The sequence below is a fragment of the Rhinopithecus roxellana genome, chromosome 6, assembly GCF_007565055.1.
Source record: "Rhinopithecus roxellana isolate Shanxi Qingling chromosome 6, ASM756505v1, whole genome shotgun sequence".
Classification (NCBI taxonomy): Eukaryota; Metazoa; Chordata; class Mammalia; order Primates; family Cercopithecidae; genus Rhinopithecus; species Rhinopithecus roxellana.
The window spans coordinates 80545819-80558556 of record NC_044554.1 but is presented as its reverse complement, the minus strand read 5'-3'; the positions used below and the strand labels follow the sequence as shown (position 1 = coordinate 80558556).

The following is a 12738-nucleotide window of genomic DNA, read 5'->3' as shown; positions in this document are numbered from 1 at the left end:
GGTGTCTCCTCCTCGCCCTCTGGAGTCCCATCATCACCATCTGGCATCCCTTCACTTCCCTCTGATGTCCCCTCACTACTCTCTGGTGTCCACTCACCACCCTCTGGTGTCCCCTCACAGCCCTCTGATGTCCCCTCACCACCCACTGGTATCCCCTCAATACTCTGTGGTGTCCCCTCACTCTCTGATGTCCCCTCATTACTCTCTGGTGTCTTCACCACCCTCTGGTGTCCCCTCACTGCCCTCTGATGTCCTCTCATCACTCTCTGGTGTCACCTCATCACCCTCTGGTGTCCCCTCAATACTCTCTGGTGTCCCCTCACTGCCCTCTGGTGTCCCCTCATCACCTTCTGGTGTCCCCTCATCACTCTCTGGTGTCCCCTCACTGCCCTCTGGTGTCCCCTCACTGCCCTCTGATGTCCCATTACTCCCCGGTGTCCCCTCATCACCCTCTGGTGTCCCCTCATCACTCTGTGGTGTCCCCTCACTGCCCTCTGATGTCCCCTCATTACTCTCTGGTGTCCCCTCACTGCCCTCTGATGTCCCCTCATCACTCTCTGGTGTCACCTCACTGCCCTCCAGTGTCCCATTACTCTGTGGTGTCCCCTCACTGCCCTCTGATGTCCCCTCATTACTCTGATGTCCCCTCATTGCCCTCTGGTGTCCCCTCACCACCCTCTGGTGTCCCCTCATTACTCTGTGGTGTCCCCTCACTGCCCTCTGATGTCCCATTCCTCTCTGATGTCCCCTCATCGCTTTCTGGTGTCCCCTCATCACTCTCTGGTGTCACCTCACTGCCCTCCAGTGTCCCATTACTCTGTGGTGTCCCCTCACTGCCCTCCGATGTCCCCTCATTACTCTCTGATGTCCCCTCACTGCCCTCTGATGTCCCCTCATTACTCTCTGATGTCCCCTCATCACCCTCTGGTGTCCCCTCATTACTCTGTGGTGTCCCCTCACTGCCCTCTGGTGTCCCCTCATCACTCTCTGGTGTCCCCTCACTGCCCTCTGGTGTCCCCTCACTGCCCTCTGGTGTCCCCTCACTGCCCTCTGGTGCCCCTCATTACTCTCTGATGTCCCCTCACTGCCCTCTGGTGTCCCCTCACTGCCCTCTGGTGTCCCCTCACTGCCCTCTGGTGTCCCCTCATCACTCCCTGGTGTCCATTACTCCCTGGTTTCCCTCACTGCCCTCTGTTGTCCTGTCACCACCCTCTGATGTCCCCTCATTACCCTCTGGTGTCCCTTCATCTGCTCCATGTCCTCTACTCTTTGTACTAGCAAAGACCAGTGACTGCAGCATGGGGGTCACATCTGGGATGGACCCTGGAGGGGCAGGCATGTGGTTCCTTTGACACTCCACACAGAAGGCCTATGCAAGGCCATGTTCAACCAGTGGTGTGGACGGGGGACACTGACCCTTCTGGCACAGGGGGGGCAAGAGCCCAGGAGACTGTGTGGTTCATCCTCAGCCTCTCCTGATGCTTCCAGGGAATGTCCATTTTCTTTTTTTTTTTTTTTTTGAGACGGAGTCTTGCTCTGTCGCCCAGGCTGGAGTGCCGTGGCACTATCTGGGCTCACTGCAAGCTCCGCCCCCTGGGTTCACGCCATTTTCCTGCCTCAGCCTCCCGAGTAGCTGGGACTACAGGCGCCCGCCACCTCGCCCAGCTAGTTTTTTCGTATTTTTTTTTTAGTAGAGATGGGGTTTCACCGTGTTAGCCAGGATGATCTTGATCTCCTGACCTCGTGATCTGCCCGTCTCGGCCTCTCACAGTGCTCGGATTACAGGCTTAAGCCACTGCACCCGGCCGGAATGTCCATTTTCATAGAAACTTAGAGACAGTGTCAACAGTAAAGAGCCTGCCACCTGCCCTGGCCTGGGGTCCCATGAGTAAGCAGCTCTACAACAGCACAGTACAGTGGGAAAACTCACCCATAAAATGCTGACCAGGGCTGGCCGCAGTGGCTTGTGCCTGTAATCCCAACACTTTGGGAGGCAGGTAGATCACAAAGTCAGGAGTTCGAGACCAGCCTGGCCAATATGGTGAAACCCCGTCTCTACTAAAAATATAAAAATTAGCCAGCCGTGGTGGCAGGCACCTGTAGTCCCAGTTACTCAGGAGGCTGAGGCAGGAGAATCTCTTGAACCCAGGAGGTGGAGGGTGCAGTGAGCCAAAACCGCGCCACTGCACTCCAGCCTGGGCAACAGAGTGAGACTCCGTCTTGAGAAAAACAAACAAAAACACTGACCACACCCCTTCCTGTCCAGAAGCTGTGATACCGCAAAAACCCATCCACCTTTTTAAGGAAGGTGCCTGAGATACTCCGGATTCTCTGGCTTGGCCTGGACAATCAGGGCGTCCATGGAGCCCCAGAGGCTCTCCCTGCTCCCCCAAGCCTGGGCCAGAGAAGCCCTGGGGCCTGACATGCAGCCCCTCTATCCAGCAAGGCCAGGCCCCCCGCCTGGGCAGGAGGGAGATGTGACAGCCAATCTCCTTCCCAGATGTCTGTCCCCTTGGGGGTCTCAGCAGCGGTGTGGCTGCTCTCCAGTGGAGGGAGAGGCCCAGGACAACCTGACCCAGGTCACCTCTCCTCCCCTTCCCATATCCAAGGAAGGTGTGCAAGGGCCCAAACGGTATAGGCAAGACCAAGGCCAGCAGAGCTCACGGGACAGGGATGGAGACAGGACCACAATGAGGGCACAGGGAGGGTCAGCAGAGTTGCACACTGGCCTCTGAAGACCCAGCCCCCAGGCTCCAAGGTGACCAGATCTCACATAGCATTTCTGTTTCATGGGGTAGTGCAGGCTGCTTGAGGAAAATACCTGCAGCACAGCTGGGGAGGAGAAGGGGGGGAGGGGGATGGGAGGGGGGACAGTGCGGGGCACAGCCAGTGACCTTGAAGGATTTAGTGCACAGGGTGTCAAGGTGCCCCCAAACACACGCCACATGCTACCCCTGCTGCCCACGAAAGGCCTCAGAATGCTCGCTCCTGCCCCACATCCACGCTGCTCAAGTCCAAATGAAGTCCTTCCTGTGGCACAAGAGCCTGCTGCCTCCTCCACCACCACCTGAGTCCCAGGTGCCGCAGGGCAGACGGGGACCCAGGGACAGAGACCAGAGCGGACACCCCTCCTGGCACCGATGGCTTTCACCCAACTGGATCAGAAACATGCTTGGCAACCAGAGATTAAATTATTCACATTGCAGTAAACTTTTTAAGGTCTCTGAGAGTTACAATAGGAACATCATGTGCAAAACTGACAGCTGTCCAAGGGCCCAGCCAACAGGACTGGCTCTCCCTGCCAGTTCGACCAGGCCCTCCCCGAGCGGGGACACGCTGCAGGGCTTGGCTGAGCCCTGGTGGACAAGGCAAAGAGCCTTCCACCCCGCACTGGGGCTCGTGTCCCTCGGCAGCTCCCTGCTCCTTCACAGTAGAGGACCTGGGCCACCCGCGGCCACCTGCGCCTGGAGCCTCTCCCTGGCCCCAACCAAGGGCTGACACGCAGGTCTGGGCAGCTCCTTCTGGGAAGGCCTACGATGACTGTGCAGAAGGTGTGGGTGCCCCCCCCCATCCACTGCCCATCATGCTGAGTCCTGGTCCATGCTGCAGCCCAGCGCCTCAATGTCGCTGCTGATGTCTGAGATCATGCGGTCCCACTCATCCCCCTCTGAGGGCGCTGAGCGGTCATCAGAGCTGCCCGTGGCCCTGTTCCCGTTGGTGGTGGAACTGGATGTGGTGCTCAGGGCCCGCCGGTGCCTGCCAAAGCTGTCGGTGATGATACCGCGGCCATCCTTCACGCCAATGGTCTCCAGGAAGTTCTCGAAGTGCTGACTGTCCTTCTCAGGGATGAAGGGCCTCAGACCTGCAGACACACAACACCCAGCATGGCACCTCCAGTTCGGCTCAGCCCACTCAGCTCTTCTCTCAGGGCTCAAAGCCCCCTGACAGAGCCACAGCTGCCCCTGGTGCATGGCCTTGAGGACCCTGATGCCATGCTCACTGCATCTAGCATCCTGGTTGAAATCATGCTTCCTGGGGCCAGTTTGGCTAAAACCTCAACTCTGACAGGCACTGCTGCTGGCCCTGAGAGCTTACTGCCTCTGCCACAGGCACACTCCATGGCCTAAAGGCACCAGCACAGGCTAAGAACCTGTGGTCTCCTCTCATTCTCTATCAGTCCTCACAAAGTCCTCATTTTACAGTAGGGAAAGCTGAGGCCCAGAGCAGTCCTCGAAGCCGCCTGCTGGCACCTGGCAACAAGGGTGCAGTCCTCGGAGGCAGGCCTCATGCCAAAGTCCACTGTTTCCCTGCCACGGCCTGAGTGGCTGCCCCAACTCAGAGGGCTGCCCTCTTATGTGGGAAGCCTAGTGTGTCTCTCAGAATCTCCACTCCCTGCTGTGGAGGGACAGACAGAGTCCCATGCCAGGAGACGACACAGGACGCAGCACAGAAGGGGTGGGCACTGCTTAGACAGAACCTGTTGTACACACAGGCTGCCCCAGCCTGCAGCCCTTCATGCTTCTAAGAGCAGGGAGCCCTGGGTAGGCAGTCCATGCTTGCCACTGCCAGATCGGTACAATGGTAACAAACTCACCTTCCTTGGTTTGCGGGGAAAACAGGCCCAGGACCCAGAAGCCTTCAACTAGCTACTAGCAACAAACTACTGCCAACTTGCTGTGTTCTAAGTGTCGGCAGAGGGAAACCACAGCTAAGTCACCATCCCTGAGAGGTGTGGGGCCAACATCCAACTCTGCTGCTCAGACCACACAGCCCTCTAGCTGCACTGACCTAATGTGCTGAGCTTTTTGGGGGGTCTTGGCAAACGCTGGTCCTTCCGCCTTGAAGTCTTACACATTCACCAAAACCCAGGCGTCCCTGGCTCCTCCAGCACTCTTCTCCTAAATCTCAGGGTTGTGTTCACTCCCAGCCCCGCTCCTGGGAGATCTCTGTTGCTTCCTGGCAGGACCCACCCAGCTCAGCCTGAGTTCCCAGGAGAATGAAGGCCTGTCGGTGGGCCCCCAACAGTCCCTGGGAAAAGCCCTTCTGACTAATCACAGCAGATTCCCCGATCTCTGGACTGTGCTCTCATGACCATCTCTGGTTCAAATCTGCCATCCCTGATGGAGCCCCTGCTGCACCCACTGAGGGGTCCGTGTGCACATTCCCAGGAGGGATCAGCCTCCCCAAGCCAGGTCTGGACAAGCCACCCTCTTTCCGGGACCCACTCACCAAGCAGCAGGAACTTGCGGCTGTCCCCGTAGAGCTGCCGCAGGTTGATGCAGAACTCGTGGATAGAGGCCCCATTGCGGTACTCGTGCAGCAGCGCTGCAAACTGCTGGATCTCCTGCGACGACAGCTTGGTGCGCAGCTGCAAGAGAGCAGAGCCAGGTGCAGGGCTGGGCACAGTGGGCAAGAGTCGGCACTCGGGCCCACCCTGCGACAGCCACTAACCCCAGCCAGAGCACCAGCTGTCTCTGGCTTCACCTCTGCACAGGCTGGGGCATCAGAATGCCCACAATGTGTCCCCATCCTATCAGGCCTGGCACAGGGCCCACCCAGAAGAGACCAAGGCACCCGGGCAGCTCCACTCTCCTGAGCTGGAACACAGAGTGCATGGGAGGGACAGGAGCCAGCAGGGCAGGGTGGAAGTTGGCAACCTGGTACCGGGCCAATGCCTGTGCCCTCAGGCTACACACAGGCAGATTAGGAAGACTTGAGTTTTCTATGACAGAACTATATAAGATGGGAAGGATAAAAGTGTCTGGCTGGCCGGGCGCGGTGGCTCAAGCCTGTAATCCCAGCACTTTGGGAGGCCAAGACGGGCGGATCACGAGGTCAGGAGATCGAGACCATCCTGGCTAACATGGTGAAACCCCGTCTCTACTAAAAAAATACAAAAAACTAGCCGGGTGAGGTGGCGGGCGCCTGTAGTCCCAGCTACTCAGGAGGCTGAGGCAGGAGAATGGCCTAAACCCGGGAGGCGGAGCTTGCAGTGAGCTGAGATCCGGCCACTGCACTCCAGCCGGGGCGACAAAGCCAGACTCTGTGTCAAAAAAAAAAAAAAAAAAAGTGTCTGGCCATGTAGCCTTGCAGAGGCCACCGTTCCCTCCCCTCCCCCAGGACCCAAGCACAGGCCGGCAGTCCAGTCCTGATGGCCATAGCACCCCCAACTCAGCCCCACTGACTCATGCTCTCCTAGACTATCCCCGGGAAAAGGTGGTGATGTCAGCAAAATTGACCAACAGTGCTAGGCACTGCTCCTCCTCCTCCTCCCCTTCTCCGCATCCACCCTAGGGCACCCCCTCCCTCAAGCAACCCAGCGCCCCTGCAGCAGAGGCCTACCGTCAGCATGTAGTCCTGCAGCAGTTCAGTGGCGCTGGCGCTCAGCTCACTCTCACTGATGGTCTTGCAGTGGGGTGACGCACCACCCACATCCACGGACTCAGGGAAGCAGCTGCGGAAGAATGTGGTATGTGAGCGGGTGGCTTCCCTGACCCTCCGTCCCACACACGTTTCAGGAAACCTAGTCCATGCTGTGTGTGTGGGTCACTGTCCCTGAACAGAGGAATGTGAGTGATGATGATGGTAAGAGGAGAGCTGGCTGAGGTGCAGGGTGGTCAGCTTGGCCTGGTCCTGGGGCTCCCCGGGGGTGCGTTCTGAGGTGGGCTCTGAGTGAAGGGAGGGAGTACATAGCTCAAGGTGGTGGGCAGCATTGTTGGGAGGGGGAAGCGAAAGGCTCGGAGGGAGGAGCCGGGGTTGTGGGGTGGCAGGAATGGAGAGCACCAGTGGGCTGAAGTATTACAGAGGCCCAGGCAGTAGCAGATATGGTCTGGATATCCTCTGGAAGGCCAGCGCCTCGGCAGGCTTGGACAGGGGAACAGCTCCATCCAACATGCCTATTACAAGCTCACTCTTGGGAAGCCATGGGAAGGTGGGCAGGGAGAGACCAGAGGGACAGCAAGGGCTCTAGAAGTCTATGAGAAGAGGGCGGCGAGTCAGGCCTCAACCATTCACTAAGCTGGGGACAGTGGGTCTGGGGATGGCTTAGCGAGGGTGGGCTGAGATGGGGGCGCCGACTGGCTGCAGCCTGGACAACACCGGGCAATGCACTTGGTGCGTGTCCCACCGCACGGCTTGGTGGCATGTGCACTCACAAAGTGCTGGCTTCCACCTCGTAGGTCTCCTTAATGTCCACTTTTGTAGAAGAGTCATCTGTAAGGAAGATGCAGAAAACTAAGATGACTTTCAGGGACATGGTAGGGAGGCATTTTGAGTCCAGCCCACTGCTGTATTTATAGGAGACAGCGGCACCCCTGGCCTTCAGGGACCCTGCTGTCCTTCATCAAGCTGCCCACACTCTGGAATGTGCTGTGTGCCTCAGGGCAGGGGCCCCCAGACTTAAGCCCACATACACCCCTCCTGGGGATCCTGGCAAATGCAAATCCTGCTGCGGCTGGGCTGAAGTTCACATTCACCCATGGCCAGAGTCAACAAAAGCTGTCTTTGAGGTATCACTCATGTGCCACGCAGGGTTACTGGGGCTTTGTCTCCTTTAACCCAGGCACATATCACCCCTGTCTTCACTTGTAGACGAGGAAGTCAGTCAAAGAGATTACACAACTTGGCCCAGGTCACGCAGCAGAAACCACAGTCAGAGCCGGGCAGTCTGACTCCCCATCTGAACCCAGCGAAGCCACAGGATTCCTGAGACCCTCAGACCAGCAAAGGGTCAACACTGAGCAGCTACATTCAACAAAGGACATTAGGTCTGCGTGACACAGACTGTAATTTGCTATTCCAAACCTGAGGAAGGCACATTTCCACACCAGCGCAGGCAGTGAGTGAAAGCTTTGTGAGTGAGGCAGGTGAGTGTTGCGGAGAGGGTAAGATTTTAAATGGGAGCAGAGGGGGAGACTGGGAGATAAAAGGGACATTTCTGGCACTAGGAACAAGGTAAGTATGGAGAGCAGAATAATGACCCCCCCAAAGATGTCCACATCCTAATCCCTGGAATTGGTGAATGTGTTACCAATTTCAAAGGGGAATAAAGGATGCTAATCAGCTGACCTTGAAATAGGGAGATGACCCTGGAGAATTTGGGTGGGCTCAATGTGATTGCAAGAGTCCTGAAATGCAGAGGAAGCTGAGAGTCAAAGGAAGATGTGACTGTGGAAGATGTCACGTGGCTGGCTGTGAAGACAGAGGAAGGGCCATGAGCCAAAGCATGCAGCCGCCTCTAGGAGCTGGAAAGACAAGGAAATGGCTTCTTCTCTGGAGCCTCCAGAAGGAACCAGCCCTGTGGACACCTCAACTTTAGCCCAGTGGGACCCACATTGGACTCCTAATGTATAGAATTATAAAAGAATATATTTCTGCTGTTTATGCTGCTATGTTTTGGCATAGCTGGAGTAGAGAGAACACAGCAAGCAATACTCCAAGGCAGAAATAAGCAGAGAATGCATGCATGTGCGTATGGGTGTGCGTAACGTGTGCACATCTGTGTGTGGATCCCAAGGGGAGGTCTTGGGAAAGGCTGGCAGGGGAAGAAGCCCACTTCAGCAGCCCTCAGTAGTGGTGTTACATGATGTGTTTACTTTGTGAAAATTCACTCAACTGTACATGTATGACTTGTGTAGTTCTCAGTAAAAAAAATGATTAAAGAAAAAAAAGGCCCTTTGGGAATTTTAAAGCACAAGGGCCAAACCAATCACACTGAAACTGAATGGCAGTTGGATAAATCGTCTGCTACTCATATGGTACATTCCTCTGGATATGCTGTTGACTTCTAAGCCTCCACTTCCCCATCTCTAAAATGGGGATGAAGACTGCACCTAACTCACCGGGTCACTGAGGACTAAATGAGACGGAGAGCCTGCCTGAGAGCTCAGCAGCTGTCCGCTCTGCAGCTGCTGTGCCAACACAGGGCGTAAGGTGCCCACAAAGGGCTCTGGCACCAGCAGCAAGAAAGGGAGGGAGGAGGCACTGAGGAGCAGCCCTCACACCAGCACAGGCTTCCCCAGGGTTCTCCACCATTTACTCTCTTCATTGAGATGTGTGTTACTGGGGAAAGGGTAGAGGGCTGGGACTTATCTCCATAAAAAGAAGAAATTGCACTCAACAAGCCACACTGTTTCCAACAGTTTTTTTTTTTTTGGTATTTTTAGTAGAGATGGGGTTTCTCCATGTTGGTCAGGCTGGTCTCGAACTCCCGACCTCAGGTGATCTGCCCACCTCAGCCTTCCAAAGTGCTGGGATTACAGGCGTGAGCCACCGCACCCGGCCTCCAACAGCTTTTTATGCACCTGATTTATGTAAACCATTAATCCTCAATAAGTAACACATCTGAAAAAGATGATGTTTTTGAAGACTTAACTCAAGTGAGCTTGCTGATGAAGTGTTTTCAATGGACTAACAGACTCCTGAAAATGCTGTGTGGGTCATGCAGGAGGAGGCAGCTCTGGGGTGCCTTCGATTCTTCCCCATCTGCCACTGCTCCACCACTGCCAGCTGACCTCCCAGGCAGCCTGAGCAGCTTCCCATGGGTCTGGCCATGGTCCTAGAAGGAGTTTCACATTAAGAGTAGCCATGGTCCGGGCGTACCAAAAAGGAGGCTCCCAGATCCACTCTCAGCCTCCCCAATTCCATCACAGGCCCCAATGCTGGCAGCCTTCTCCAGGCTCTTTGTTCTGAGTTAAATGAAGTGACTTTAGCCACAAGTGGTTCCAAAAAAGTGTTCAAAGACCCCAAATGTATTCCAGGAAGCCATCGTGCTGACCTGGTGCAACTCGCTCAAGGACAGGTGACATTTCTGCCTTGATGAAACCCTATGGGCTAATGTGAACAGCAAAGTCTGGCAACAAAAGGCCACCATGTCACGGCAGTAACTGCGCTATTCCAGGAGTAACTCATGGGAAGCTGGGGGCCACTGCAGTAGCCCCTTCTGTCCCTGCTCCCACCCGCTGCCCACTCTCACTCAACATACCGCTGTGCAGGGACAGGTGGTGGGTGGGGGTGGAGGCCCCATCAAATATCGCTCTGTCCAGAAAGTCGATGGTGGACTCCGTGTAAACAACCTGGAAGACCTGGCCTAGCAGACAGCAAAGCTCCTCAGCAGCAACCTGCAGTGGGGGACAGCAGCTGCTCAGTCAGTCTGGCTGGAGACTGCGCCTTCCCAAGCAGCTTCCAGGATACCTGGGGCAGCCCAGATGCTCAATCAACATGAATGAAGAGCGGATGCCAGAATGTGTCCCTCTGCCTTTCACTGATCCAAAGGGGTGTCAAAAGGGAGACCTAGCCAACTGCCCCAGGACTCCATCTAGGACTGCCACATGGCCCAGGGGTGGTTTTGCAAATGTGAGAGGACTGTGCAGGGCACAAGTGTTAGCTGCCAGCCCTACGTCCTCTTTCCATTAACCTGACCTGTCAACACCCTCACAACCCTATCCCAGCCCAGGAAAGAGGTGAGAGGAGATACCATCAGTATCATAGCCCACCTGGAGGCATTTCTAACAGCTAAACAGTTTTATAACAGTGTGCTGTCTAAAGCAGAGGCTCTCAACTGGGGCAATTTTTGTACCCCTCCTAGGGGACATGTAGCAATATCTGGAGATATTTTCAGCTGTCACAAGGGGAGAAGCTGGGATGCTGCTCAACACCCCACAATGCACAGGGCAGCCTCCCACAGTGGAAAATTATCGGGCTAAAAATGACAGTAGTACCAACACTGAGAAATGCTCATTACAGGATATTTAAGGTGGGTGGTCACTAGTATCCATTTTACAGATATGGAAATTAAACAGAAAGGTGTTAAGTGACTGCCAAGCCCCCACAGCTATTGGGTGGCTGAGGGGGCCCCAAACCCTAGCCTACAAGGGCCCGGCCCTTGGCTCTTCCAGGTGGTGACTAATCTATAAGCACAGTCCTGAACACCAGGCAGGTCTAGGATGCAGCTCCCAGGCAGGTGACTGCCGCTGCCTGCCCATTAGCGTGGGGGCACCTTGAAGAATAAGCAAAAAGCTTAGTAGCCAGGTGGTCTCAGAGAAGGTGCTGGGGCTTGGAGATAGGAGGGTCGGAAGGCACAGGGGTGGGAACCGTTAGGGAGCCTGGGTCTGGGGCAGGACCTGGGATGCAGCCATGGGTAGAGGAGCTGTGGGCAGGGCCAGGATGGGGGCAATGCCTGGGGCAGGGCTAAGCAGAGAGGTGGGGCTGGGCGGGGACTAGGGTGAGGCGGGGACAGGCAATGGCAGAGGAAGTAGCTGGGGCCAGGGCAGTACCCAGCACTGTGCTGGGTATGGCCAGGGTGGGGCCACAGGCGGAGCTGGCCATGAGCAGGGTTTGGGAGGAGCCACGGACAGGACTCGGTTCTGAGTGAGTGGGGCGAGAAAGTCTCACCTTGCTCTCTGTAGCCAGGATGACCAGGCAGCATGCCTCCACGGGCCCAACTGCACTCTCCGACAGGGAGCCTGCACTGAGACCTCTGGAACTTTCCGCACACAGACTCTGGCTGGGGGAGATCCCTGGGTCCTGGGCTAAGAAGTCAATACCATCTCAGGTTAGTGCAGTGAAAGGGCAGGCATGGGGGCACTTGAGGCAACAGCTGAGGCCGCTATGGAAACAGGCTGAGAGGACCTTTACCTGGCTCAGGCACCCACAGAACGACCTGGGTGAAGGGCCTGCACCAGACACACCTTGCTTCTCTAAAGAAGGGTGGGAACACACGACCCCTGAGCTCCAGGGCACTAGAGCTGCACGTCATCCTGTAGTTTCACATGCTTCAAGTTCATATACAACAGACCACATACACAACTCAGAACAGTCACCTCCAGGAGGTTTCTATGTGTTCTGAGGGAGTTCCCTTCTTACAGATGGGTAAACAGAGGCAGGGGGAGGTGAAAGGCCAGGACTGAGGGCGTGTGAGCTGCACTGTCCACGTGGCAATCTAGATGGTCAGACCCCAGTGCCCTTGTTTCTAACATCCTACCCATCGCCTCCCTAGACAAATGAGGATCTCTTGAAATACATGGAGTAACTCAGTGGTTTTCCTGACAGCAGGAGGGAGGCCCATCGCCAGAAAGCAGGGCTCTTACCATCAGTTCGGACCACCCTGGGAGGACTTCAGGACTGAAAACAAAACCTAGAAGTGCCACTAGTGCCAGGGTGTTGGAGGGCAGGCCAGCCTCAGGAGGGAGAAGAAGGCTGTCCCAGGCCAGGTGCAAGATAGGCGCATGCGCACAGACACGGGCTCCATAAGGGACTGTACCTCAAACCCCAGAGTGAGACTCCTGGGGCTGCTCTGTCCCTGTGGCAGCCACTGGCCACAGGACTACTGAGTATGCAAAATGTGATGAGTCCACATTGAAACGTGTGAGCGCAAATTATACACAGGGTTTCAGAGGTAGACAAAGAAAGAATGCTATGTAGCTCAACAATTTTTATATCGATTATATACTGATGTGATAATGTTTTGGGTACAGAGGGCTAAATAAAATATATTATTGAAAATAATTGGCCAGGCGTGATGGCTCATGGCTGTAATCCCAGCACTCTGGGAGGCCGAGGCGGGTGGATCGCCTGAGGTCAGAAGTTCAAGACCAGCCTGGCCAACATGGTGAAACCCTGTCACTACTAAAAATACAAAAAATTAGCTGGACGTGGTGGCGGGAGCCTGTAGTCCCAGCTACTCGGGAGGCTGAGGCAGGAGAATGGCATGAACCCAGGAAGTGGAGCTTGCAGTGAGCC

General features: G+C 55.8%; 1 protein-coding gene and 1 pseudogene across 10 annotated transcripts in view; one reads left to right on the top strand and one right to left on the bottom strand.

Annotated features, from left to right (window-relative positions):
• The first annotated feature begins 64 nt into the window (after positions 1–64).
• On the top strand, positions 65–1291 carry LOC115898186 (annotated as a pseudogene).
• Positions 1292–3169: 1878 nt separating this feature from the next.
• CCM2 (CCM2 scaffold protein) overlaps positions 3170–12738 on the bottom strand; it is a 73644-nt gene continuing 64075 nt past the window's right edge. For 5 of the 10 annotated variants that reach the window (XM_030932142.1, XM_030932140.1, XM_030932139.1 and 2 more), the window contains 6 exons: positions 11392–11528; positions 9983–10118; positions 7155–7212; positions 6343–6454; positions 5230–5368; positions 3173–3862 (listed from right to left, as the gene is read on the bottom strand). In XM_030932142.1, the coding sequence (XP_030788002.1) occupies positions 3582–3862; positions 5230–5368; positions 6343–6454; positions 7155–7212; positions 9983–10118; positions 11392–11528 (863 nt within the window). In that variant the 3' untranslated portion in view covers positions 3173–3581. Of the gene's footprint in view, positions 3863–5229; positions 5369–6342; positions 6455–7154; positions 7213–9982; positions 10119–11391; positions 11529–12738 lie in introns of all 10 variants that reach the window. The other 5 variants (XM_030932145.1, XM_010374585.2, XM_030932143.1 and 2 more) reach the window with 3 other exon arrangements.